The following is a 27,808-nucleotide window of genomic DNA, read 5'->3' as shown; positions in this document are numbered from 1 at the left end:
ACTCTCTCTGTGTGAGCATGGCGGAGGAGGGTGTCCTTCTGGTGAGGGCAGAGGAGTTGCGAGGGAGGGTGGGGGAGATCAAGGCTGGGAGAGGTTGCATCCACCCCCTACCCCTTTTCCTCTCCCAGTCCGCCGCTGCTGCAGAGGGTGAGGGTATCACCACTGTTTGCTCATCCTGACAGAGGCATCCGATGCCCCGCGCGTCTTACCATAGAATCACGTCTAATATATTCTCTTCTCACTAGGGTCCTCCAGGCCGACCAGGTCTCCCGGGTGCCGACGGTTTACCTGGGCAGCCCGGCAGCTCTCTGATGCTCCCGGTGAGTGATGGAAACCTCCAGAACCTTTACACAGCCATTTTAATGTTTGTATTAAAGACAGTGAGAGTGAACTTCTGCGATGCAGGATGGGAAGGGTGAACGCAGAACGTAGCGGGGCTGGAAGAAAAGAGGTTAAAAGCAGCAGTGATTGAACCCGAAGAGTTTCTAATAGGACTATTAGAGTGAAGCCTTTAGAGGAGGGACATGAGAGCAGAGAGTGTTTAATGGGATTGTGGGAATCTGGAATCAATGCTAGGCTTCGCCAGAAAGTCATGGCAGGGCTTACAGAAAGTGAACTGGAAAGGAAGCACCGGCCGCAACAAAAGTGTTTATGATAGGATTATGGAAGCCTAGAACAGAAGGGCTGATCGCTATCTATAACTGATGGGATAGCCCTGATGATATAACCCAGAACCTGAGGTGAGATACTGCAAGTCACGGAAGCCTAAAACTCCCCTGGAGATAGATAATTCGTACAGTGATACATAGAACTTGAGAGGGTACTGGCATGTAGAACTGCAGAGGTGCTAATAATGCAATCTAGACCCTGAAAGAATGCAATGCGCCTGACATTCTGGAACTGAAGAGGAGAATGTCTGTAGTGATACCTAGAACCTGAGAGGATTATGGTTGATCTAGAACCCATGGAATGCCACCAGTAGTATAGTATAACCTGGAATACGAGATGATAAAGAGAGTCTCCAGGGATCTAGAACTGCTGAGGCTTGCCCTGGCAATTCTAAGGGAATGCAGACTCTTGTTACTGAGCAAGGAGCAGACAGATTCACGTGGACTGTCCTTGTGGCTATCAACTTTCACGTAAGTACACTGTAAATCTGTAAACGCACAAACTCCTGCCCACAGAATGGTAAGCAATAGCGCAAGCTGTCGGTTTGTTACTAAGCCACAGAATGTATAAACCTTTTTTACTGAATAATTACCAGCGTAAAATACAAAACCATGGTACGAGTATGTCTTACACGCACATGCCAAGAATGTGCTGACAATGTGTACGCTTTCATTTTTCCGCCCTCCTAAACAAATATCTGCTAGAAACTGCAGCAGCACAAGAGCAACCCAACTACTGTCTATGTCAAAGTAGTGGTTTTGTTCCTTTCAGTTCCGGTTTGGGAGCGGCGGAGGTGACAAGGGACCGGCGGTGTCTGCTCAGGAGGCCCAAGCACAGGCTATTCTCCAGCAGGCCAGGGTAAGACCCCCCCCCCCCCCAGGAGACAGAAACTCATTGGGAGGTGGGGACCTCTGTGTCTCATGGATTCAGCGGTGGGTGGAGGTCTCTGTGCGTCCCAGACTCGGTGGTAGGCAGGGGCCGCTGTGTGTCACTGACTTTACGGGGGGTGGGGGGGGGGGGCCGCTGTGTGCCACAGATGTGGCGGGAGGCAGGGGATACTTATGTCACAAAGGAGGCGGGGCCTCTGTGCGTCACGGATGAGGCAGGAGGCGGGGCTGGATGTGTCACAGGCTCGGAGGGAGGCGGGGGGGGGGCCTCTGTGTGTCACGGATGAGGCAGGAGGCGGGGCTGGATGTGTCATGTGTGTCACGGATGAGGCAGGAGGCGGGGCTGGATGTGTCACAGGCTCGGAGGGAGGCGGGGGGGCCTCTGTGCGTCACAGATGAGGCAGGAGGCGGGGCTGGATGTGTCACAGGCTCAGAGGGAGGCGGGGGGGGGGCCTCTGTGTGTCACGGATGAGGCAGGAGGCGGGGCTGGATGTGTCACAGGCTCAGAGGGAGGCGGGGGGGCCTCTGTGTGTCACGAATGAGGCAGGAGGCGGGGCTGGATGTGTCATGTGTGTCACGGATGAGGCAGGAGGCGGGGCTGGATGTGTCACAGGCTCAGAGGGAGGCGGGGGGGCCTCTGTGTGTCACGGATGAGGCAGGAGGCGGGGCTGGATGTGTCACAGGCTCGGAGGGAGGCGGGGGGGGGCCTCTGTGTGTCACGGATGAGGCAGGAGGCGGGGCTGGATGTGTCACAGGCTCAGAGGGAGGCGGGGGGGGCCTCTGTGTGTCACGAATGAGGCAGGAGGCGGGGCTGGATGTGTCATGTGTGTCACGGATGAGGCAGGAGGCGGGGCTGGATGTGTCACAGGCTCGGAGGGAGGCGGGGGGTGGCCTCTGTGTGTCACGAATGAGGCAGGAGGCGGGGCTGGATGTGTCATGTGTGTCACGGATGAGGCAGGAGGCGGGGCTGGATGTGTCATGTGTGTCACGGATGAGGCAGGAGGCGGGGCTGGATGTGTCACAGGCTCAGAGGGAGGCGGGGGGGCCTCTGTGCGCCACGGATGAGGCAGGAGGCGGGGCTGGATGTGTCACAGGCTCGGAGGGAGGCGGAGGGGGCCTCTGTGTGTCACGGATGAGGCAGGAGGCGGGGCTGGATGTGTCACAGGCTCGGAGGGAGGCGGAGGGGGGCCTCTGTGTGTCACGGATGAGGCAGGAGGCGGGGCTGGATGTGTCACAGGCTCGGAGGGAGGCGGAGGGGGGCCTCTGTGTGTCACGGATGAGGCAGGAGGCGGGGCTGGATGTGTCACAGGCTCGGAGGGAGGCGGGGGGTGGCCTCTGTGTGTCACGGATGAGGCAGGAGGTGGGGGGGGGGGGACGGGGTCTCAGGATGGCACATGGACCCTTTCTCATGCATGTAATCAGAGCAAGCTCTGAAAGAGAAATTATAACTGAGAAAGGTCTCTGAAGCTTCGGTCGTACTCCATATGTACAAAATCGCCCGCGTGCTTTGCCTCTGACCCTATCCACTTTAAAAGTGGCTGAATAAGGCCACCCAGTGAAGCCAGACATCTAAATTTAGCTGCTCAATTTTCAAAGCTGGGGATCAAGCCAGATAGCTGCTTACTTAGTCAGCTAATTCCTTTTGTAACTCGTGCTCAGAGTGCTCAGTAAATTGTTTCGTTCTTTTTTTTGCACGTGCACCTCTGAATGATGTTCGATATGCACTGGGATGGAGGCAGCGGGGTGTGACGGGGCGTGTGCCTTAAGCATACCTCACTGATATACATGCGCCTTGATTCACGGCATCAGTAGTGATGCAGATCCGTATCAGACCTCGTACAAGAAAAAGTTATTAAAAAAAAAAAAGCAAATGGAGAATGATAGCGTTCGGTTCTTCTGGTTTTCTCTCCTCAGCTGGCCCTGCGTGGCCCTCCTGGACCCATGGGATTCACTGGACGTTCTGGGCCCCTGGTGAGTATGGCCACGAGTAACAAACTCTGGCTACAGATTGTGTGTCCGTGGCAAGCAACTTTGCCCAGGAAGTAAAGCCGTCTTTTTTTTTGTGTGTGTGAGTGTCCGTGGCAAGTATCCGTGACCATGAGATTTAACCGTGTCCTGCATTTGTGGTGTGTAGGAGCATCCCGTGGTTCGTGGTGTGTAACTGTATTGTGATCATTTTTTGTGGTCCCTGTTCAGCCCCCCCCCCGTCCGTGAGTTATAACTATGGTCCCTGTCCAAGGGATGTAACCGTGGTACCTGTTCCATGTGAACAGCATGTGATTGTGGGCCTGGTCTGCAGGTCTTATGCACGTTCCTTTTCTGTGGGCTATAACCACGGTCCACGTCTGTAGGGGTGGAAAATTTACTCCTTTCCGTGGTGTGTAACCACGGTCCCTATGAAGAGGCCCTCCCTACAGGCTGGTATTGTGATCCCCGGGGTCACTGTGGCGCCCCCCCCCCGAGATGGTGTAACCCATGATCCTTCTGTATGGTTAACGTCCATGGGGGGCGGTGCAGCGTTTCTCCAGCTCTGTTTCATGGTGCCAAGTATTAATTCACTGCCGGTCCCCGCATGCTGCAGGGGGTGGGTACGTCTGAGGCGATCTCCTCTGCGGCGCGGGGCTGAGGCGTCCTGCTGACTCACGCTGACTCCCCCCCCCCCCCTCTCCTCTTGTTTCAGGGGCCTCCAGGAAGCACAGGGCTGAAGGGCGAGGCTGGAGATTTGGGATCTCAGGTAAGTGACCTTACTGATGGATTTCACGTGATAGGCGGAGCCGGAGAACGATAACGTCTCTTGTACCGACAGTACAGAAAGGGTGAAACACTTCTAGGGGGCTCCAGATACTCTCGGGTGCCTCCTAGGTGCCGGCAGCGTGGGCTAGCGGCGCAGTGGGATAAATATTTCTCAGTTCCTCCCTGCTGCCTCTGGTTCCCGCAGCTGAGAATTACATCGTCAACGTGCGACACCTTCTCAAGCCAAAAGAAAATTATAACCGCAATAACCTGTACAGGATTACCTCAAGTGCCCTGTCCCCTGGGCCCCTGCCCTGCAAGTTAAATCATACAATTAACAATGCATAGTTGGCATTTGTATTTTACAATTACAGTACGTAAATGGCAAGCAGATCATTTAGTACTGGAGAGAACGATAGGGGGCAAAAGAGAGACCAGTCTGGGATGGTGACATTGAAAAGAAAAAAAAAGGTCAAGAACTGGAAACATGGGGGAAACCAAGAGAGAAATCCAAGGACAGAGAGAAAGGCGCTCTGGGGCTGCCAACCTTCGTATAGATTAGAAGATGGCACCCGATGATGATGTGATAGCGACATCATCTCTAGGTGATGAGCACCTAAGCCAACGTTATCGTCGTTGGCTTGGGTAAGTGACAAACCGATGCAATGGGCACAACTCCCGGCGTCGAGTTAACCATGCGAACATGTGGTCTTTCCAACCCAACACAGTCAATTCAACGAAGAAGGCGACAACATCATGGCCTCCAAGAAAATAAATGCTATAAATCGTAAAAACAGAAGCATCAGCGCTTACAAACGTATTCATTCTCCCCAAGTAACTTTCACCCAAATTCCTTCTGAGAATGTTAAAATATCTCCTATCCAATCTTGCACTGCTCTTACTCCGCATTCTCCTCTTCTTTCATGTAGACCGTCCATTCTGCTCTCATTTCAGATTCTCCTCGCCATCCAAAATCATCTTTCTTCATAACTTCAGACTCATTAACCGGAGAATCCAATGTGCAGTCCTCCCCCAATAACAGTTATACAAATCTGTTTAGAGACCAGTACAAACAGATAATGTATCTTAAACCATAAGGAATTTTTTGAAATGGTGGAGGTGCATAAACAATATATATATATATATATTTTTTTTTTCTTCCCATCCGGGATGGCGAGGGGCAAGATCCGATTGGTTTCGTTGACGAGTTGGATAAAACACCCTCTTGTGATAAAATGCATAGCAAAGTGGAACGGGATCGATGGCATTTCTTGGACGCGGATACTGAAATTAATAAGGGGAGGGGGGGCACGGGGAAGTCCGCTTTTGGAAGAACCACGGGTTTGTTTGGGGGGTGTTTTTTTTTTTTAGCCCTAAACGAGGAGAAAGAGAATTTCTAGGATTTGTCTGCAATCATTGAGATGATGGAAGTGGGGAGAGGAAGAAGATAGACAAGAAAAGAACTTTTACAGAGGAGTTGTTATCTCTCCATGGAAAGAATAGCCTCCGAGTACCCTACAGAGCATCTATTCTCGTGGCATGATGGGGGCATGGTCAGGGATCTCTAATGCACCACTGTATTCATGCCCTACACACACGGCCAAGATGATTCTAGAAGCCCGGGTAAAACTGGTCCGTCCGAGGCCCGCCTTCCCTCAATGGGGCTAAAAAGATTCTTTTAGGTGCATTTAGAAGGGAGGGGGGTGGGGGGCAGCGTTTTGGGCAGGACTGCGGATAGGGCAAGGGCCGACGATGTGGTTCAGGCCCGAGTGCCCCGTTTCCTGCAGGAAAACCTACCGGGGGGGGGGGGGGGGCATAAGCCCGCCCGCACCTTCTGTTTGAAATTCGACGCGGGGTCCACCTTGGGTAAAAGCTTACCCAGAGCGGAGGCACGGGGGCCGCCCTCCCGAATTCCCCCAACACAGCGCAGGCAGCTCTCGTGCCTCTCTTGGCTGCGTAAGAAGTCTCCCCCTTGGGGTGCGCCCGCGGGGAACGAGGAGCAGGGAACGGGTCAGGCAGCCCTGGCGGATGTCGCTGTGACGGGAAATGTCCTAAGCGTCTGACAGAACCCGAGTCAGTCAGACAGGGAAGCGGGGCAAGGTGTTAGGGCAGGAGGTGGGGGGCAGTGACCCTCGAGCTGGGGGGGAGGGCCTGCAATGCTCTTCCCCAATCCCTCCCAGTCCCACGCTGGTCACTGTTCCCCGTTTCGTTGTAAGAGCTTCCACGAATTCTCCAATCTCGCCCTTCCTTCCTTCCGCAGGGTCCCCGCGGCCCGCAGGGTCTCTCTGGCCCCCCGGGGAAGGCCGGCAGGAGGGTGAGTATGTGCACGTGCCTGCATGTTCCGGATCCCAGTTGGCTTGCACGGGTCACGCTGCGGTTCGCACGAGCCGCGCGAGGCCCCCCTCTGCGTGTGGCACCAGGAGGTGCCTGTTCCCGTCCCTGCAGGCTGTAGTAGGATCCGTCCTCAGACTTGCGTGGTCCCGTGTACGGTTGCTGAAAGTGCCCGTGTCTGCTGCTCTCAGCACGTGCGAGTCTTATCGCTGCATGAGTGGCTGGGAAGGGGGTGTCGGTGACACTGTGCATGTGCGTCACAGTGGATCACTTTATCAGTTAGTGGGCAGACGTCTGGGTGTTTGTGCATGTCTGTGTGTCACTGTATGAGTTACTAGGGAGGCATCAAGGTGTAGCTGTGTGTGTGTGTATGTGTGTGTGTGTTTTTCATGGTGTATCACTGGGAGTTGCTGGGAAAGTGTCTGGGTGTTGCTGTATGTCTGTATTGATGGGGGTTTTTTTTTCAGTATTTTGTAAATTTGACCTGGAAAGTTTGTCAACTTGGTATAAACTCTCCTTCCAGACTATAGCGCCTTCATCTGTAACTACCGAGGGGGAGTGTTTCCCCATCATATAACCCTCTCCCCAGCCCCCCCCCCAAGGTAGCCCAGCCATCACTGTGACAGTCCTTGGTCAGGGACCACAGCCTATGGCTTTCTCTGCACCGTGAGTCTTGGCACTAGGGAAGCACTCCATGAAGTTAGCAAGTAGCACATTTAAGACTAATCGTAGAAAATTCTTTTTCACTCAACGCACAATAAATTCTTCTTTTTTTTTTTTTTTTTTAATATACCGATGCTCAAGACAGAGTCTTATCGTACCGGTTTACAATAAACTAGGGGGTAAACCAGATAAACCAGTAAACAATGAAAGCGACAGTTACATTACAACAGGGAAGTATAACAAGGCTTTTGAAGAGAAGTAAAGGGCTGGAATTTGTTGCCAGAGGATGTGGTTAGTGCAGTTAGTGTAGCTGGGTTCAAAAAAGGTTTGCATAAGTTCTTGGAGGAGAAGTCCATTAATGGCTATTAATCAATTTTACTTAGGGAATAGCCACTGCTATTAATGGCATCAGTAGCATGGGATCTTCTTGGTGTTTGGGTAATTGCCAGGTTCTTGTGGCCTGGTTTTGGCCACTGTTGGAAACAGGATGCTGGGCTTGATGGACCCTCGGTCTGACCCAGCATGGCAATTTTTTCTTATGTGATAGCTCAGACTCCCGCCTGCAGGGGGCTGTAATACATAAATCTGGGCTCAGGAATCAAAACTCAGATCTCCGGCCTGCACATGAGCTGTGCTGCCGCTGGGCTGGACCTTTCTTTCCCTAGGGATGCGTGGATCTTGGAGTGCACGGGGGAGAGGTGTGTGTGTGTGTGTGTGTGTGTGTCGCTGTGAGTGTACTGGTGTGTGTGTTTCAATGCTTTATGTATCACGGCTTACGGGTGAGGTATGTGAGTGAGTGAGTACTGGTGTGCGTATCCACGAGGGTGCAGGGAGAGTTCTGTACCTCACTTTGCGTCTGTATTGGTCTCTGTATCCCTGAGTGTATGGGGGAGGGATGTCACTGGGGGGGGGGGGGGGGGGTTTGCTAGTGTGTGTGTGTGTGTGTCATTGTGTGCACAATGTGGTAGGGTTTACCAGCTCGCCCAGGTCGACTGAACAGGTTGATCCGGTTCTAGTTTTCCTCCATTGCATGACATGGCGTTGTGGTTCCGACTGTCCCACTGATTGTCCCTCAGGCGGTCAGCGGGTCCAAGCCGTCTGTGGTGGAGTAGTGAGGCGTTCCCATGCCTTGGACAAAAGGGAGCATCCCCCAAAGCTCTCCACCTCTTCCTCCTCCTATTCCCAAGAAGGAGGAAGCAGATCTGGTCCTCTCCTTTATGTCACTCAGAGTCCCAGCCCTTCCAGGCCATCTCCCCATCTTACAAAAGACATCAGGAAAGCCTCTTTCCCTGCTTAATATCCATTCCCTTTTTTTTTTTTTTTTTTTGCCTGCCGCCCCCCTCCTTTGAGAGGGTGAAGTAAAACGTCCTCTCGTGGCTGCCGTTGGAGGCTTCTGGTGTGACCCCCCTCCCCGGCAGCAGATGCCACAAACGCTCTGCCCTGGTTTTGAGCACGGGGGAAGGCCTCCTTGCCACGCCGTGGTCTTTTTCTCTCTTCATCTCCTTCCCGCGGGGTCCTTTTAGGCCCTCGGAACCACAACGCCAGGCAGGCGATGGGGGGGCAAAGCCGGGACCGGGCGTGCGGCTGCCAAAGGTGAAAAAGGGAAAGAACGTCAGAGCGACGTAGCGGGGAGGGTTCCCCCGGTGCCGGTGCTGCTCGCTCTCGTCTCGGGTGTGTGGGGGGGGGGGGGGGGGGGGTCACACGCTGCCTTTCCGGCCAGGGTGGCGGGATCTGATTTCTCCTGTCTCTCTTTCTCCAGGGTCGAGCCGGAGCAGACGGGGCCCGAGGTCTTCCGGGAGAGTTCGGCCCGAAGGTAACAGGAGCCCCGGCTTCTTCTAGCGGGCAGGGCCGCCTTCACCTTGCTTCCTTCCTAACCTGACCCTCCCCTGACATCTCCAACCCCGAGAGCGGGATCCTGAGGATTTTATAATCGCGCTGGGATCCGGGGTCTGTCTCGTCCTGTCTCTCTCTCTCCCTCTGAGGCTGAGCACCCAGGTCTCCGTCTCTCTCTCTCTCTCTGGGAAGGAGGTCATCCGCGGCCCAGATCCGGGAGGGGAGGGGGCCCTGGCTTCTCTCCCGCTTTGAGGAGGAGGTTAATCTGATCGAGATCTGTTCTGTCTCTCTTCCGCAGGGAGACCGAGGTTTTGATGGACTGCCTGGTCTGCCGGGGGACAAAGGTCACCGGGTGAGTGCCCCTATCACGCTTTTTTCATCCTCCCTTTGGCAGTGTGTGTGTGTGGGGGGGGGGGGGGGGGTTCGGGTCTGCTCGCTGAGAATGAGGCAGGCCAGACCCCCCTGCAGAGAGCACGCACCTTGAGCTGCTGCATTCCTGACTGTTGCTTTCTCTCTTTCTTTCTGCCCCTTAGGGCGAGTCTGGTGCCCAGGGACTTCCCGGTCCCCCTGGGGAGGACGGAGAGAGGGTGAGTTACCGGGGGCTTCTTTATCTGCGGGCGGGGGGGAGGGCAGAGGAAGGAGAGAGGGGGGACGTGACAACATCGGAGGCTCCCTGCGCCAGACTTCCCTGCGCAGGTCGAGCCAGAGAGGGTCGAGGTGCACAAAACAAACGAAAAAAAAAGTCATCGTAAGCGGACGCTCGCCACGCCGAGTCCTGCAAGAAGGTGGGTTATCCGGGCCAGAGAAGGGCCCCCCCCCCCCCCCCCGGGCCACGGTGGTGGCAGCGTCTCCTGCGACACAAGAGTCACGGCTGCGTACGCGAGCGAGCGACCCCCCTCGTGTAATCAGAGCCCCCCCCCCCCCCCGGCGGCACCGGTTCCATGGACTGAACTGTTTTTATCACCGGCGGGGTTTTTGAACAGGACGCCGGGGCAGCGAGTTCATCGGGTCTCTGCCTCTGTTTCTCTTCCCCTTACCCTTCTTCTTGGTTTTCCGTCCTTCCCAGGGGGACGACGGCGAGGTGGGGCCACGAGGGCTCCCTGGTGAAGCGGTACGTGTCTTTATCACACTTTATTATTCCCCACGCGTCGGGCTCATCCTGCTAGCTTTGTACTGAACGTTTGTTACTATTATTCTGTAACTATTTTGTTACTATTATTCTGTAACTATTTTGTTACTATTATTCTGTAACTATTTTGGCAATTACATACAGGACGCTTTACAGCAAAGTGCATGTAGTTAGACTAAGTCCCTTTTTCCCAGTCCCACGCACACCCTTTCACCGTTTGCACGTCTTCTCTTGCACACACGTTCACCATCCGGACACGCACATTCCCTCAAACACACACGCAACACGCATGTTGTACTGCTGCCGATGGAAATGCTCCTCCCTTTTTTTTTTTTTTTTTGCCCTCAGGGTGTCAGAGGTTTACTGGGTCCAAAGGGTCCACCTGGCGTTCCCGGATCTCCTGTGAGTAACTCTTCGCCCACACTCCTGACGCGTGGTGCGTGGTTCCGTGTGAGTGGCTGTCGGGGTGACATAGGACCCCCTGTGTGATGCCCGTCTCTTTCTCTTCCCAGGGAGTCCGTGGTGTTGATGGCTCTTCGGGTCCCAAAGGAAACTTGGTATGTGATCGGATACTGCACCTGGCCTCTTCTCCCCATCCTTCTGCCCTTCTCTCTCCCTCGCTCTCTCCCCCTTCCCGATAGCTTTCCAAAATTCTCTCATCCTCATAGGAATCATAGGAATCCTGAAATGTTATTAACCTGATGTGTAGTGATTGTTATGAAGTGTCACAGGCGGCAGTGCCCAGTGAGATGTGGGATGGCTGCAATGATGTGGCACAGGCACTAGGGTGCAGTACTGCGCAGTGAGACATGGGATGGCTGCAGTGAAGTGTCACAGGCACTAGGGTGCAGTACTGCGCAGTGAGACATGGGATGGCTGCAGTGATGTGGCACAGGCACTAGGGTGCAGTAGTGCGCAGTGAGACATGGGATGGCTGCAGTGAAGTGTCACAGGCACTAGGGTGCAGTAGTGCACAGTGAGACATGGGATGGCTGCAGTGATGTGGCACAGGCACTAGGGTGCAGTAGTGCACAGTGAGACATGGGATGGCTGCAGTGATGTGGCACAGACACTAGGGTGCAGTACTGCGCAGTGAGACATGGGATGGCTGCAGTGAAGTGTCACAGGCACTAGGGTGCAGTACTGCGCAGTGAGACATGGGATGGCTGCAGTGATGTGGCACAGGCACTAGGGTGCAGTAGTGCGCAGTGAGACATGGGATGGCTGCAGTGAAGTGTCACAGGCACTAGGGTGCAGTAGTGCACAGTGAGACATGGGATGGCTGCAGTGATGTGGCACAGGCACTAGGGTGCAGTAGTGCGCAGTGAGACATGGGATGGCTGCAGTGAAGTGTCACAGGCACTAGGGTGCAGTAGTGCACAGTGAGACATGGGATGGCTGCAGTGATGTGGCACAGGCACTAGGGTGCAGTAGTGCACAGTGAGACATGGGATGGCTGCAGTGAATTGTCACAGGCACTAGGGTGTAGTAGTGCACAGTGAGACATGGGATGGCTGCAGTGAAATGTCACAGGCACTAGGGTGCAGTAGTGCACAGTGAGACGTGGGATGGCTGCAGTGAAGTGTCACAGGCACTAGGGTGCAGTAGTGCGCAGTGAGACGTGGGATGGCTGCAGTGAAGTGTCACAGGCACTAGGGTGCATTACTGCGCAGTGAGACATGGGATGGCTGCAGTGAAGTGTCACAGGCACTAGGGTGCATTACTGCGCAGTGAGACGTGGGATGGCTGCAGTGAAGTGTCACAGGCACTAGGGTGCAGTAGTGCGCAGTGAGACGTGGGATGGCTGCAGTGAAGTGTCACAGGCACTAGGGTGCAGTAGTGCGCAGTGAGACGTGGGATGGCTGCAGTGAAGTGTCACAGGCACTAGGGTGCAGTAGTGCGCAGTGAGACGTGGGATGGCTGCAGTGAAGTGTCACAGGCACTAGGGTGCAGTAGTGCGCAGTGAGACGTGGGATGGCTGCAGTGAAATGTCACAGGCACTAGGGTGCAGTAGTGCACAGTGAGACGTGGGATGGCTGCAGTGAAGTGTCACAGGCACTAGGGTGCAGTAGTGCGCAGTGAGACGTGGGATGGCTGCAGTGAAGTGTCACAGGCACTAGGGTGCATTACTGCGCAGTGAGACGTGGGATGGCTGCAGTGATGTGTCATTGACGGTAGAGTGCTGATAGAATGGGACGACTTTGTTCCTTTCCTGTACATTACATCCTGAGGTGTCTAATAAAAGTGTGGATATTTCTTTCTGTAGGGTCCTCAGGGTGAGCCGGGTCCCCCAGGACAGCAGGGAATACCAGGCACCCAGGTCAGTGACTCTATGTGAGGAAGGGGGAAGAGACGGATCTGTGTGAGAATGTGGCACTCGCACTCCTGCTGTGTCTTGCCCAGGGCTGTCACAAGCGTTGGAGAAGCAGGGCTTGATTGCCTCGGGCTCCAAGGTGTGGAGAGGAAGGGGCATCTCGCTGCCCTTTTGACTCAATCTGCGACTCTGTAAGCATATGAGCCCTAAAGGGAATGGGGTATAGGGGGTAATGCCCTGGTCTCACCTGCCAGTCTCGAGTGCAGTGACTCTCACTCTCGCGCTGTTCATTGTCTCCCATCTCTCTCCCTCATGCCACATCCCATCTCCCATCTCCGTTGTCTCCAGCCTTCAGTCCTCGGGTGCGGTTGACTGTCTCGTCTGCTATCTCACCTTTCCCGTCCCCTCGTGCTGTGACTCGCCGTCCTGCTGTCTCTCGTTCTCCCCTCCCCTCGTGCTGTGACCTCCCCATGCTGTGTATTATATTTGTGTTTTCTCGTCTTAGGGTTTGCCTGGTCCTCAAGGCGCGATGGGTCCACCAGGAGAGAAAGTGAGTACCCCTTACCCTCTCTGTCTTTCCTTCCTGGGGGGGTAGACTCACTATGTTGGGTGTCCAGGCTGGGGTGGATGCCCTGGCTGTGGGGGTGGTGTCTCGGGGGAATATCATTAAAACAACTTAAATGAACGGCTCAACGAAAGCTCAACGAAAGCAATCAGAACCAAGAAATCATGAGGTCCATTTCCTCAGCTGTGCTGTGTTCCCCTGGGTACGGGATTCACTACTCAGTGGCGGCAGTAAATACTGCCAGGAAAAACACTTCCCGATCGAGTATAACTGGTGGGACTTTGCTGGGGAAACCCTTGACCCTCCCATCCCACCCCGTCCCCAGCTACCGCATGAAATGGTCAAAGATGGGGGGGGGAAAAAAAAAAGTTTAAAGGTGTTGGTTGGCCGAATATGTACTTTTATTCCTACCACGTGATGGCATAAAACTTAGCTGCACCTCGAGAGGGTGTTAGCGAACTCTCCATCAAATACCGCGGGCTGTGAATCTGCATGCATTGCACCGTGGGTTTTTTTTTGAGTGGGGGGCGAGATAACACGCGGGTCATTTGAAACACCACGGGCCGCCTCCGTGTTTAAGGCGTTTAACCGCAAACGACTTCCAAGTCACCTAAAAGCGGAAAATACGTAACAACCGACTCCTGAGCTGGGGGGGGGCGAAAGCTTCAGGAAAAAATTACTGTTTATTAGGCGAGGCTATCCAGATATGGACGCCTTCCTCCCGAATCTTGTTACAGTTACTCAATAAAAAAAGCTCTCATAGCCTGCGGAGAATTCACGACGATAATCCATTTTCAGGAAGCGGGGGGGGGGGGGGGGGGGGTAAAGAGAGTCCACCTGCCTCCGGGAACTGGGAGAAGGGGTATAATATTCTTATTATCTCTCTTCACAGGGCCCTCTTGGGAAACCTGGTCTCCCAGGCATGCCGGGCGTCGATGGTCCTCCCGTAAGTAAATCCCACCTGGTGCCCCTTTCCTGCCTCCTCTTCCTCCTTTCCCTAACTCCCTCTCGCCTCGCCCTTCATCCTCCGATGCCTCTCCCCGTCGCCTCCTGCGCCCTTTATCTGCCCCCCCCCCTCCATCTCTCGTTGCCTCCCAAGGTGCCATCTTGTCCCGTGTTCTCCTTGCTTCCTTATCCTTTCTCGCCTTCCCTCCACCACCACCACCCTGCCGCCCACGCGCACACCTCTCTCTAACACCATTTTCCCTCTCCCGTACAGGAATGAGCACACTCGGTAATTTCCAGTTATTTCAATGTGTATGCGCCACACTGCTCGCCCAGCATTCACGTTCTAGGAACCAACTTGACTTGACCTTGCAGCCTGCATTCCGGGGCGGCCCGGAATGCAAGATAGGAGGGGCCATGGGAATCACAGTTACAGAGTCGGCATGGGTGAAGGAAGTCATGAGTCCTTCAAGGTCGGGGCTTTTCCTCAGCTCCCACCTTTGGGAAACTATGTCCGATGAGTCAAGAAAGAGCCAGAAGCTGTTCGAAGCTTCAACCATTGATGATCCACCCCAGAAGATCAGAGCAGATCCACCCCAGGAGATCAGAGCAGATCCCCATGATGGAGCAAGGAATCAGTCGGTTCTCACCAAGCCTTAATGTTCAGCAGCGCCATTGGCCTCCAGAGCTCCTCCCGTGGCTATAGAAAGTTGAAGAGATGGGTAGCGGGGGGAGGGGGGAGGAGGAGGAGAGGGGGCCTCTGTGCGAGCCGTAGGGAAGTTTCATGTTTTAATTCCATCGCCATCGGCAGCGGACTCCAGTCTCTCGATAACAAAGCAAAGTCTAATATCTCCAGGCCACAGGTCATCAGAAGGAACCACATGGCCTGCTGATACCTAACTGTTTGGAGACGTTTCTGTGACTGACGTTTTCTGCAGAGGACAATGTAGGGCATGGACATGGAAGGAGATCCTCTGACCATATGGGAGACGTATCCTTAGAACAAGAGACTCTCACCAAGACATGCCCTGCATTGCAGAGGCCCGTCTCACTATAGAGCTAGCGTAAAGTCTTGGCGATGGGCATTGACCCTGCCTTGTTATGGGGCTGGATGAATGTCGCAGTCTCATTGGCTCCAGTCTCATCACAGAGTTGGATGATTGTCCCAGTGACAGATGTTGACGCACCAGCTCGTTACAGGGTTGGATGAATGTCCCAGTGACAGATGTTGATGCACCAGCTCGTTATAGGGCTGGATGAATGTCCCAGTGACAGATGTTGACGCACCAGCTCGTTACAGAGTTGGATGAATGTCCCAGTGACAGATGTTGACGCACCAGCTCGTTACAGGGCTGGATGAATGTCCCAGTGACAGATGTTGACGCACCAGCTCGTTACAGAGTTGGATGAATGTCCCAGTGACAGATGTTGACGCACCAGCTCGTTATAGGGCTGGATGAATGTCCCAGTGACAGATGTTGACGCACCAGCTCGTTACAGGGTTGGATGAATGCTCCGGTGACAAGACGGCTCCCCTCTCTTTATGGCGCTGAACGAATGCCCTGCTAATGGATGCTGACCTCTGTTTCACTATGCAGATGGATAAGCATCTCGGTGATGGAGACTGGCCCTGGTGAAAATTTAGCGGGAGTCTTGCTCCCGTCTTGCAAAGAGTATAACCTTTAGGGTGAATGACCTCTGAACTCTCCCTCTCTCTCTCTTAGGGTCACCCAGGGAAGGAGGGCGCAACTGGAGGCAAAGGCAATCAGGTACATGACCCCGGGCTCTGCCCACTCTCCCCTTTATTACGTAACAGAGTATTGCAATCAGGGAGCTCGTGGCACCACTGTCCACCCCTTTCTCTCCAAGCCCCGTGGTGGCGATATCTCGTTTTTCTTAATACTACTCCCGACGTCAAAGCACAGTAACACGATGCCCTCTCATGGTTCCAGAGCATTCCCGCATGATATAATGCAGTTAAACTCTTGAGGTAATGCATGGCCTGTTCTCTAAAAACTGTGATTCCCAAAACTGCCCTTTTGACTCCCCCAGAGCCAGTCTCAGGGTTCTCAGGTGATCCACAACAAATATGCATGAGAGAAATCTGCGTATATGCGCTGGGTCTCCAACGTATGCAAATGTATTTCATGCATATTCATTGTGGATATCCTGAATACCCAACCAGCTGTGGAGGCAATAGGACAGGCTGGGGAAATACTGATTTTGGAAGTTACAGTTCTAAGGGAGCCGATGCAATCAAAATGCGCTGAGTGTTCAGCGCCTGCTTTCCTGACGCGCCCCCAGGCACCCCTCCTGGGGGGCGCCAAGTAATATTTAAATTAGGGGTCGCATTGTCAAGGAAGCCCGCGAACGGTTGGCTTTTCCGACGGTTTAGAAAACAGCGCACAGCCAGGGGTTCGGGAAACGGACGCTTGTTAACTGAGCATCCGTTTCCTGCATCTGACCGCCGGCGCTTTTTTTTTTTAAACTTGTTTTAAGATTTTGTTCCTCCTTCTTAATATCGCAAGCATATTTTCTGCTTTTCTGTACAACTTTTGCGAGAGCTCAGCAATTAACGCCTGCTCTAGGGTGACTGCCTAATAGCCTCATCAACATGCATTCGCACGTGATGAGCGCTGTTTAATTTCGCCGTGCACAGGACGCGCATTGTGTAGGCACTTAAGGGGATTAGGTAGTGCCTATGCCTACGCAGTGTGCGTCCAACTGCGGGTTAAGCAGTGCGCGCGGCACTGCATTGCATCGGCCCCTAAGTGTTCACAGCCCCTGGAGGGGGGGGATGGAGAAACTGAACTCGCTCAGCGGTGGCAACCAGTGGTCAGGCTGAGGGCAAGTGCATACTGGGCTCTTGAGGGAGCTGAAATCTATAGGCCCTGGCCAACGGCTGCCACTGCCAGGCGGGGCATGAGGGGATCGTAAAATAGGGAAGACATCCCGGGTATCTGCAAATCAAGCAGCCCAGGAGAAGCCGGTTCCAGATGGAAGAGGAAACCAGCAAGGCAACATTGCGGTAAGGACAGCAGAAGTTACAGCTCAGTGAGACCAGCGGGTTGGACAGTTCTTATTTATTTATTTATAGTTTTTTTTATATACCGCGGCACGTAATGCACATCACCTTGCGAATGCTGGTGCCCTCAGCCCTGTGTCCTGATTGGCTAACTCACTCTATTTCTGCTTTAGGGTCCCCTGGGACCTCAAGGCCCCCTTGGCTATCCTGGACCACGCGGCGTGAAGGTAGGCGAAGGGGGTTGGCCGATTATATTTTTGATTCATTGGGGGTGGGGGTGGGGGTGGGGTGTTCTCTATGAAACTTTCTCGTGGGGGTTACGGAACGTAACCCCCACGGAACGCACTCTTCCCGACATGCTCTCCTGCTGAGGCAGAGCGGCACGAGAAAGACGGAGAAGGTGACCGGAGGGGTGTGGGAGGAATGCATACCCGGGGCAAGGAGGTGAGGCGGGGTGTGAAGCAAGGCATTCTGGGTAGGGAGCGAGGAACGAGGATTACAGGCTTTGGATGGAGGTGCTGGGTGCTGAGACTCGTGAACGTGGGCGGCACTGCCTTTGTGCGCCTCTCTGTAGCCTCGCTCGTGGGTTTATAGACAGTCACAGGCTCTGTAATGCCCCGCGAGCATGGATTACGAGTGTGTGTAGATCGTGCTTGTGTCTGTGTCTGACCTTTCCCTGCCCTCGATTTCAGGGTGCTGAAGGAATCCGAGGGCTGAAAGGTCACAAGGGTGAGAAGGTAGGTCCTGTCCTGCTCCAGCCCCTCCTGCCTCATCCCCTCTCGAGAAAACGTTAAAAGAATCTCTGAATTGTTTCTGAAGCGTTCAGTAGCTTCTGACATTCCTGAACGTTTACATTTTTCTATTGACCGGCACCGTGATGCCTGCTGCTGCCGCCAGGCTGGGGTGATGGAAGATACGGTAACTCCCTGCTTACGAAAGAGATCCACACCCAACAGCACCAGTGTCACTTCTGCGCTGAGAGAGGGGAGTGTGCCCTGGTTATGCCCGCTAACGCCGTGCTGAGAGATGGGGAGTGTCCTGTTTATGAAGGATAGTGTCCTCCCTAACACCCTGCTGGGAGATGAAGGATATTGACCCTCTCTAACACCTGCTGAGAGATGGAGTGTGTCCTGTTTATGAAGGATAGTGTCCTCCCTTACACCCTGCTGGGAGATGAAGGATATTGACCCTCTCTAACACCCTGCTGAGAGATGGAGTGTGTCCTGTTTATGAAGGATAGTGTCCTCCCTAACACCCTGCTGGGAGATGAAGGATATTGACCCTCTCTAACACCTGCTGAGAGATGGAGTGTGTCCTGTTTATGAAGGATAGTGTCCTCCCTTACACCCTGCTGGGAGATGAAGGATATTGACCCTCTCTAACACCCTGCTGAGAGATGGAGTGTGTCCTGTTTATGAAGGATAGTGTCCTCCCTAACACCCTGCTGGGAGATGAAGGATATTGACCCTCTCTAACACCTGCTGAGAGATGGAGTGTGTCCTGTTTATGAAGGATAGTGTCCTCCCTTACACCCTGCTGAGAGATGGAGTGTGTCCTGTTTATGAAGGATAGTGTCCTCCCTTACACCCTGCTGGGAGATGAAGGATATTGATCCTCCCTAACACCCCACTGAGAGATGGAGTGTCCTGATTATGAAGGATAGTGTCCTCCCTAACACCCTGCTGGGAGATGAAGGATATTGACCCTCCCTAACACCCCACTGAGAGATGGAGTGTCCTGATTATGAAGGATAGTGTCCTCCCTTATACCCTGCTGGGAGATGAAGGATATTGACCCTCCCTAACACCCCACTGAGAGATGGAATGTGTCCTCTTTATGAAGGATAGTGTCCTTCCTAACATCTTGCTGGGAGATGAAGGATATTGACCCTCCCTAACACCCCACTGAGAGATGGAGTGTGTCCTGTTTATGAAGGATAGTGCCCTTCCTAACATGATTCTGGAAGACGGAAGGTGTTCTGCTTAAGAAGGGACAGAGGAAGGGCGTGGCGAGGAAAGGGCGATGGGATCGATCCGTTGGTGATGGCTGTTGTTCGATTCTGTTCTCTGCAGGGTGAAGAAGGTTTTCCAGGCTTCAAAGGAGACATGGGCGTGAAGGGAGACAGAGTGAGTGTTAATCCCTGCTTTCCTCCTCTGAGTCACAGCCTCAGAATTTTCCCTTTATAAGGACAATAATTTTGTATTTTTAGACCACCTTTCCAATAATAACTCAAGGTGGCTTACGGGGTTTTTTTTTTTTTCCAGTTCTGATAAATCTTCGCCACAAAGAGCTTTATAATCTGGCCCCTGAGGCAATGGGAGATAAAATGACGTGCCCAAGGTCACAGAGTTATCAGTGGGAGAAGTGGGATTTGAACCCTGTTTCAGTCTATTGCTCTAACCATGCGGCCATGTCTTCCCTTCCTTTCTCACCAGAGCATTCCCCTGGAATATGACTTCAAGGGTTCAAATCCCACCAAGGGATGACTCGGCACCCTCATCCTGCAGGGGGTGGATAAACAGAAAATAATAAGTCGGAGCTTGTCAGTAAAGCGATCTGAGATCTTAGAATACGAGGCTATCTACAAATACGTTATTTTTTTTACTTTGTTCCTCAGAAATACATTTAAAAAAAAAATGCATAGAAAGGTATCTGCTCGGGCTCCTCGTCCGACCTCTGTCATGCGTCGTGATCGTTACGCAGGGAACCTTTTCTCACCTTTCCTCTCCCGTCTTGGGCAGGGCGAGGTTGGCGTTACAGGATCCAGAGGAGAGGACGGCCCAGAGGGTCCTAAGGGAAGGACGGGTCCAAATGGGGAGCTCGGTCCAATCGGAGTGACTGGTGAGAAGGTGAGACGCGGATGCACGCACAGGGCCACGTCAACAAAGGCACGTGGGAAAGGTTGAACCACGTGGGAAAGGTTGAACCAGATGAAACCAAGATACGCAGAGGATAGAACCAGATGCAGAAAGGAGCAGGTCCTTGCTGAGGCAGTTGGATAAATCCTCTCCAGAGCTTTCTGACATTGGGAACAACCTCGTTATTCCGAGGAGTGTGAACAGAAGCAGAGTTTCATTCCTTTGGGAAGTAATGGGTTGCGTCTTGTGGGTACAGCCAACAGTCTCCTCCCAGGTGACTCTTGTTCATGATGGTGATATTCCCCGGTGGTCTTGGTGGGGTTTGGAAACTGAGAAGAGGTAACTTGGGGGACAGCTCAAAAGTCATGGATGGTGTTTTCATCTAGAGACATGAGGTTCTATGGAGAGATTTCTTTCAAGGGAGAGAGAGAGCATCATTCCTATGAGTAATCCTGCCACTAATACTTGGGTTAAGTCAGCAGCACAGGGGGTAAAGATTTGGAGAAGAAATGTGAATGGGGGGGGGGGGACTCTTGGGTTAACCTGCTGGGAGAAGTCCTCTTATGGGTCCCGTTAAGGGTGGCTCCTGGGTCCTGACCTATAGCAGGCTTGCTACAGAAAGAGAATATGATGACAGATAAGGATGTAAGGCCTGTCCACCCTGCTGAAATAATTTCATTTTGCAGTGCTGTAGCCTCCTGTTCATCTCTAGCTTTCCCTGACTTTCTCTATTTTTGCCCGTCCCAGTAAGTAACCTGTTGTCTTTGTTCCCCATTACCAGGGCAAGCTCGGTGTTCCAGGTCTGCCCGGGTATCCAGGGCGTGGGGGACCTAAGGTGAGAGGCCTGAAATGACCACGGCTAATGGGATCTTTATGCGCTTTGGTGCTACGGGATTGTTGGCTAATGTGTGTTCTCTTTTTTTTTTTTTTCCCCTCTAGGGTTCCCTTGGATTCCCAGGATTCCCTGGGTCCAGTGGAGAGAAAGGAGGCAGGGTGAGACGTTTTCTCTAGACCTGATTCTTGCATTGTTCCGTTTAACCTCAAATAAAGGTTCGGAGAAGAAATTCACGTGGGGGTGGAGGCTGTTCGGGACTGACCTCGGAGAGCTGGCACAAGCTTTATACCTTTCCTCGTGAGGCCAGCACGATGGGTGCAAATCCCTAATCAACAGCACAGTCTGGCTATTGTTATACCTGGTGAAGACAGCGCCCCACTGATATTTATCTGACGTTCAGATAAAATTGTTTACTGAATCCTTTTATTTCATCTGTTGGTCGATTTTTTTTTTTAATTGAATTTTTCAACTTCGTACAACAAACAGTATGACAGGAATATTTCCTTGGTTAGTTGTATAGACAGCAGCTAAGGGCCAAAAGGCCCAACTCATCTGTCCAATTTATTTCCTATTTCCCAGTGGATATCTGGCTTTCCCTTCACTAAGTTCAAGAAGCCTAAGGTTATAGTTTGGAAAGCGCTGTCTGTGTTGTCTGCTGTCTCATTGGAAATATGTCTATTTCCGTTGGCGCTATATGCAGTCCTGACAGCAAAATGTGTGGTAAAGACTTCTTTATGATGGAAGTGTTGGCCTTGTATGAGATAGACCTTGTGTTGAGAATGATGACCAATAAATAACTTGATCTGGAAGTGTTAGCCATTGGCCTTCTTGTTTTGCAAAGTAATATAGTAGATGACGGCAGACAAAAAACAATTGGTCTATCTAGTCTGCCTAGTTATAAAAGTCTGCACTGCCAAAGGATATATCCCAGCTGCCAGCTGTAGAAGCGTGACTGCTTGTAGAATAGCACTCCTTACCCAAATCAATTTTTGTTACCTTTCTCTTTGGTTTTCGCCATCCTAGGTAGATGAACATAAAAATTCCCATATTTAATCCAATACCTTGCTCCTCCCCATCCACCATATCTTACCAGCAAGTTTTGTAATAATCTAAACAGCTGCCAAAACTAGTGAATCTGTTGCCCTGACATTCAGTTCCCTAGGTCCTTGTAGAATTGCTGCAAAGTTAGAAGATGGTCAATGGCCATCTTATTTTTGAAGGTTATGACCATTACCCATCTTGTTTTGAAGGGCAATTACCGTTGGCTCTCTTGTTTTGGGAGAGATGGCCATTGACCATCTTGTTTTGAAGGGTAATTACTGTTGACTGTCTTGTTTTGGGAGAGATGGTCATTGACCAGCTTGTTTTGAAGGGTAATTACTATTGGCTGCCTTGTTTTGAAGGGTAATTACTGTTGGCTCTCTTATTTTGGGAGAAATGGCCGTTGACCAACTTTTTTGAAGAGCAATTACTATTGGCCCTCTTGTTTTGGGACAGATGTCCGTTGACCATCTTGTTTTGAAGGGTAATTACTGTTGGCTCTCTTGTTTTGGGAGAGATGGCCATTGATCATTTTGTTTTGAAAGGTAATTACTATTGGCTCTCTTGTTTTTGAAGAGATGGACACTGACCATCTTGTTTTGAAGGGTGATTACTATTGGCTCTCTTGTTTTGAAGGATAATTATTGTTGGCCATCTTGTTTTGAAGGGTAATTAAGGTTGGCCATCTTGTTATGGGGAAAGAGGGGCTCATGATTGCCTGCATTTCTTTCTCGCAGGGGCTATCAGGAAAACCTGGTCCCAGAGGCGAGCGTGGCCCTACGGTAAGTGCCAAAACTTCACACACTGCTGGGCTGTAGTAAATACTTCACAAACCAAAGCAGACCAAGGCAACCTGCAGAAGCCCAGCCGAGAGCTGGAAGATGGGAATATACCCGGATGTGATAAAACTGTTCATCAGCAAGAGGCGCTAATGAACAGGATTAGAAAGCCCGGCCAATGGGGTGCACCCTGGCACTGAGCCCCCATGGAACGGTCGTCCATTACTGCTTTCTTCTGAAAACTTTAATTGAACTTTTTCCACAGGGTCCGCGGGGCCAAAGGGGAGTGAGAGGTGCCCCTGGGAAGCTGGGACCAAAGGTCAGTGTTCGACCAAACCTAAGACGTGGCTTCATTCCCCAATCCTTACTGTCTGTGTGACCCTTCACCTCCCCTCTCTGTCGTCTCCGGGATGGCTTTGCGGCCTTCCCATCCCTCTCCTCCCCCAGTCCCATCGCTGTCCCGTGCTCCCCCGCTCTCTGTCTCTCGTCATTACTGTGTGGTTCTCTGTCCCTCTCCCCCATCGCTGCCCCATACTCCACTGTTTCCCTCTCCCTCTCCCCATCGTGGCTGCTCTCTTCTCCCTCTTCCCCGTCACTGCCTCACACACTCCGCTCTGTCCTCGAGATTCAGGAATCTTTCCTGGACCTGACAACTTGCACATTGCGTTTTGTCAAATACATGAAAAAGTAGTTGAAATTAAAAGAGAGAGAAAAAAAATATCCCAATACCCCCTTGTCACAATTTCTCTTTCTCCGCTGCAGTTTCTGACTTCTCTCCACTCGCTTGCTCCTCCTGTTACTTTTGTTCAAACCGCACGCGTTGACCCTCTCTGTCTCGCTGAGATGTAAACGGTTCTCATTCCCCAGCCTGTCCCTTGGGATCTTGTCACACGCAGGTGAGTGATTTGAGCAGGGCAGGTTAAGGGCCCAGGGGGCTTGCGATGTCCTTCCAGCTGTTTGCGACCTCAACGCCTGCGCCCCCCCCCCCAGCCGGTCCACGAGAATTCAGCCGGCCCCTCCCGCAGCTTTTGCCTCTCGATGCCAGGACTCTCTTCCACCTCCTGTCCCCTCCGTCACGTCCTCGTGTTTGCCTTCTCGTTCACATCCGAGAAACTTTACGGGTGCGACTATTTGTCCGTGCGATGCCCCGAGTGTGGTGCAGGAGCGGGGTGAATTTTCAGAGGCTTAATTGGAACCCACATCCTTTCAAGCTGCAATACAGAGGGCTTGGCAAGGGGTCTTTCGGAGGAGGGGGGTCAAAAACTATGAACGAACGTTTTATTTTATTTGTTTGTAAATGCCTCCCATTGGAGACGACTCAGAGCAGAGCCTGCCTAGTTACTTGGTTACAGGAGAGAAATGTTAGGCTGGTCCTGGATCGTTGAAGAACACCCCCCATCCCTGATGCATTACGGGACCTGAAGTGGGAAGAATCGGGGGGGGGGGGGGGGGTTGCGGATACCACACTGCATTGGGATGCAAGTTCAAAAGTCTCCCTCCTGAAACCAGGTAGCTTGGCAGCTCTGTTAAAGGCAGTAGAAGAGGACTGGAAGGCTCATCTGCATACTGCTCCCAGCATCCCCTGGGAGAGGAGTCCAGAGGTCACCGCAAGCGATCCAGGGATTGAATTCCACAGCCCCAGCTTCCAGAGATCCCCTCACTCTTTGCAGTAGAGGAGGAGCGGAAGGCTCATCTGCATACTGCTCCCAGCATCCCCTGGGAGAGGAGTCCAGAGGTCATCGCAAGCGATCCGGGGATTGAATTCCACAGCCCCAGCTTCCAGAGATCCCCACACTCTTTGCAGTAGAGGAGGATCGGAAGGCTCATCTGCATACTGCTCCCAGCATCCCCTGGGAGAGGAGTCCAGAGATCACCGCAAGCGATCCAGGGATTGACTTCCACAGCCCCAGCTTCCAGAGGCTCCACACCTTTCGCAGTAGAAGAGGACTGGAAATGCGTGCCTAATGGTGTGTGAACTTCAAACCCTTCAATTAACTGAGTGAAGATCAATTTAATGGTGGTTAAAGAAGATTGGTAAGTATAGCTTTGGGAAATCTTTGGACTTATATAAGTTTGATGAAATAGAAGGATATATTCTTTAGAGTTTGTGTGTCTGAGGTAATAAGCAAGCCAGAGATAGAGGTCTTTAAGATCATGGGAGGTCTTGAACGAGTAGATGTGAATCGGTTATTTACTCTTTCGGATAATAGAAAGACTAGGGGGCATTCCATGAAGTTAGCATGTGGCACATTTAAAACTTATCGGAGAAAGTTCTTTTTTACTCAACACACAATTAAACTCTGGAATTTGTTGCCAGAGGATGTGGTTAGTGCAGTTAGTGTAGCTGGGTTCAAAAAAGGTTTGTATAAGTTCTTGGAGGAGAAGTCCATTAACTGCTATTAATCAAGTTGACTTAGGGAATAGCCACTGCTATTAATTGCAGCAGTAGCATGGGATAGACTTAGTTTTTGGGTACTTGCCAAGTACTTATAGCCTGGTTTGGCCTCTGTTGGAGAGGATGCTGGGCTTGATGGACCATTGGTCTATTTCTTATGTTCTTATGTTCAGCTATCCCCTTGTTTGTAGATTGGTGTAACTAACCCTTCTGACCACATCTGAGGGAAATGGCCTGAAAGTAGAATCGGGTTAAATAATTTTTCTTGTGCTTCTTGGATTTTGGGGCCATGTGCTTTTCTGGAGGCATCCCTTTATTTTCTCTCTCCCTCGCACTCTTCCATCCTGTCGTGTGTGTGTCTTTCCTTACGAATATTCTCTGGTTGCACAAAAGCTACCATTCTGTGATATATCGCTTCTATTTTATGTTTTGCTGCCACCAGCGTGTTATAATCTGGTGTGGTTGTGGATCCTGGCTCATAGTGAGAACTGGCTCCACTCATAGGGAGGAGCCCTGTGGGGGACTCACTACGATAGGCGTGGCCTCAGCTGAGACGGACAGAAAGTGTAACAAGGCTTTATTAGACTGGAACGTGGGAAATACCCACCGAGTGGAAGGAAGACACAGTCCAGAGTAGAATAGTAGTTCACAGATGTAATCCCCGGTAGTGGCCTGCAGAGCGGGGTACGCCAGGGAACTCCTCTCCAGGTGGTACACCTCTCAGGGTAGATCCAGTAGTGACCCGCAGTGCGGGGTATTCTGAGAATCACACAGTAGTAGAACAGAAAGGTGCAGGAGGTCAGCAGAGCAAGGTAGAAGATGGTGTTCACTCCAAAGTGTAGACAATGGTTAGCTGGGATGAGCACGGTAGTGGCCCGAGGCACGGGGTACACCGGCGGTTCCAACGGCACGATGGTAGTAGCAAGAGAAGTACTCACAAAGCTGAATTGACTGGATGCTTCAGGGAGGAAGGCCCTCCGAGGAGCGGATAGCCAGAACCTGACAAGGCCCCCGAGGAGCGGGTACCTAGAGCGTTCTAAGGTCAGAAGTCCAGGAACGAGTTCAACGTAACGAAACGAAGTGTCTCCAAGAGTAGTGGAATTAAGCAGGGAGGAAGTCCTTGCTAACTCGTAGGAAGTATAGGCTGGATGGGTTAAATACTGCTGACAGGTGTTGTCATGCAGAGGGGACGCCCCCGAGGTTCCCGCCATGACGTGAATAAGAGAGGGCCTGGCGTGCGCGCGCCCTAGGTAGTCCCTGATTCAAGATGGCGGACGGGATCGCCCACACTGTCCCGGGGACGCCGAGGAAGGCGGCGTTTGCAGGCTGAGGCCGCCATGGCCTTGAGAATAGCTGTAGCAGGGAGAAGAGAGGTGAGCAACAGAGGTCGCAGCCGTCTGCGACCGACGGGCGCAACACGGCGTCTGCATTGGATTTAGCTTGTGTAACCCGCAAGGCATTCGTAACCTTTCGTTCAAGGGAGCACGAGAGCTGCATTATGGGAAATTTGCCCTATTGTGATAGGACCCCTCCGCGTTTTCCATGTCTTGACTCAGGATGCAACCTCAGCGCCCCCTCTGGTCACCCCAGGGTATGATATATGATCCAGTTATATTGTTACATATGTGCCACTGTTCTATGTAAAGCCCCTTATCTTGTTGGGCAGTTTATTGTTATATGTAAACCGGAGTGATTTATAGTCTCTATAAGAACCTCGGTATATAAAAAATTAAAAATAAATAAATAAATGATGGGGAAGCTGTTTTTTTTCCTGTCTCCCAAAATCTAAAGAAGGCATTGCTTGGTTAGTGGGGGATATCCAAGGAAGTGCTCATTACAGCTGCACTGTTATTCATAGCTCCGTTTCATTTTACAGTAAATCCCAAGTTTATGCAGTTGTTGTTGGGCGTTAGGAGGCGAGCCTGTCTGAAGTGATGAAACCGAATTAAAAGTTTAGCTATCCGTACAGCTGTTACCCGCATCACGTGCAGGCAGGACAGAAAGGCCGGAATTAAACGGAGGCCTTTACTCCCGCTGCTCCGGCCGGCTGACAGCCGATCGAACGACCTTCTGTAGATCGGCGTCGGCGTCCGTTTTCTGAGGGCAGTCGCTCGGCGCTGTGTCACGAGGCGGTTGCGAAGGAGGAGGGTGGGGCGCACGTGCATCGTTCCTCTCCGCCTGTGAGGGAGAAAGCTCTCGTTCATGCGTGTCCTCTGCCCCCCCATGGAGACCGTGCCGCTGCCTGGTCCGCTTCATCTCCACCATCTGCCCGTGACAGAGATGGCGGTTCTCCTTCCAACTCCACCCTCTCTTTCCGCCAGGGGGGGGGGGGTGTGAACTGGTGAACTGTTCTTTGCATTCTGCCTGTGATTGGAGCTGTGACTGCGATAACCCTCTCTCTCTCTCTCTCTCACATGTTCTACCTCACAGGGAACCTCTGGCAGTGAAGGCCCCTCAGGACCCCCTGGTGAGAGGGTAAGTGTGAGGCTCCGGCCCTCTCCCCGTCAACGTCCCCGGCGCGGCGCTGCCGGCGCGGCACTGCCGGCGCGTTGCCCGGCAGTCTCGGGAGCATGCCGCTTACAAACACCATTCTTCTTATTCTGCGACTCAGCCGTGAGCAGTAACCACTCTAAAACCCTTACCCTTTAAAGCCATATTCTCCCCACGGGCTGCATCGGTAACTCTCTGGCTTATTCCGGCGCCAAACTTTGGGCAGAGCTGGTTGGGAGCTCCGAGGCCTCCCGCACTGGGTCAGCATGTATTTCACGGCGTCCCTCCCCAGAGCCGGATATTTCTTGGGGTGACT

At 52.4% G+C, this 27,808-nt stretch overlaps 1 protein-coding gene across 1 annotated transcript in view; it reads left to right on the top strand.

The window, feature by feature from the left end:
- Positions 1–27,808, top strand: part of LOC115082115 (collagen alpha-1(V) chain-like) — an 82,546-nt gene that overhangs the window by 32,008 nt on the left and 22,730 nt on the right. The window contains 24 exon segments of the mRNA XM_029586378.1: positions 246–320; positions 1,441–1,527; positions 3,471–3,527; positions 4,237–4,290; positions 6,550–6,603; positions 9,043–9,096; positions 9,415–9,468; positions 9,650–9,703; positions 10,183–10,227; positions 10,594–10,647; positions 10,758–10,802; positions 12,512–12,565; positions 13,065–13,109; positions 14,017–14,070; positions 15,794–15,838; positions 17,268–17,321; positions 17,787–17,831; positions 19,167–19,220; positions 19,836–19,943; positions 20,734–20,787; positions 20,892–20,945; positions 22,566–22,610; positions 22,873–22,926; positions 27,433–27,477. Of these exon segments, the coding sequence (XP_029442238.1) occupies positions 246–320; positions 1,441–1,527; positions 3,471–3,527; positions 4,237–4,290; positions 6,550–6,603; positions 9,043–9,096; positions 9,415–9,468; positions 9,650–9,703; positions 10,183–10,227; positions 10,594–10,647; positions 10,758–10,802; positions 12,512–12,565; positions 13,065–13,109; positions 14,017–14,070; positions 15,794–15,838; positions 17,268–17,321; positions 17,787–17,831; positions 19,167–19,220; positions 19,836–19,943; positions 20,734–20,787; positions 20,892–20,945; positions 22,566–22,610; positions 22,873–22,926; positions 27,433–27,477 (1,344 nt within the window).

Source organism: Rhinatrema bivittatum, unplaced genomic scaffold (assembly GCF_901001135.1).
Source record: "Rhinatrema bivittatum unplaced genomic scaffold, aRhiBiv1.1, whole genome shotgun sequence".
NCBI lineage: Eukaryota > Metazoa > Chordata > Amphibia > Gymnophiona > Rhinatrematidae > Rhinatrema > Rhinatrema bivittatum.
The sequence above is the reverse complement of the archived record's forward strand: the minus strand, read 5'-3'. Positions and strand labels throughout refer to the sequence as shown.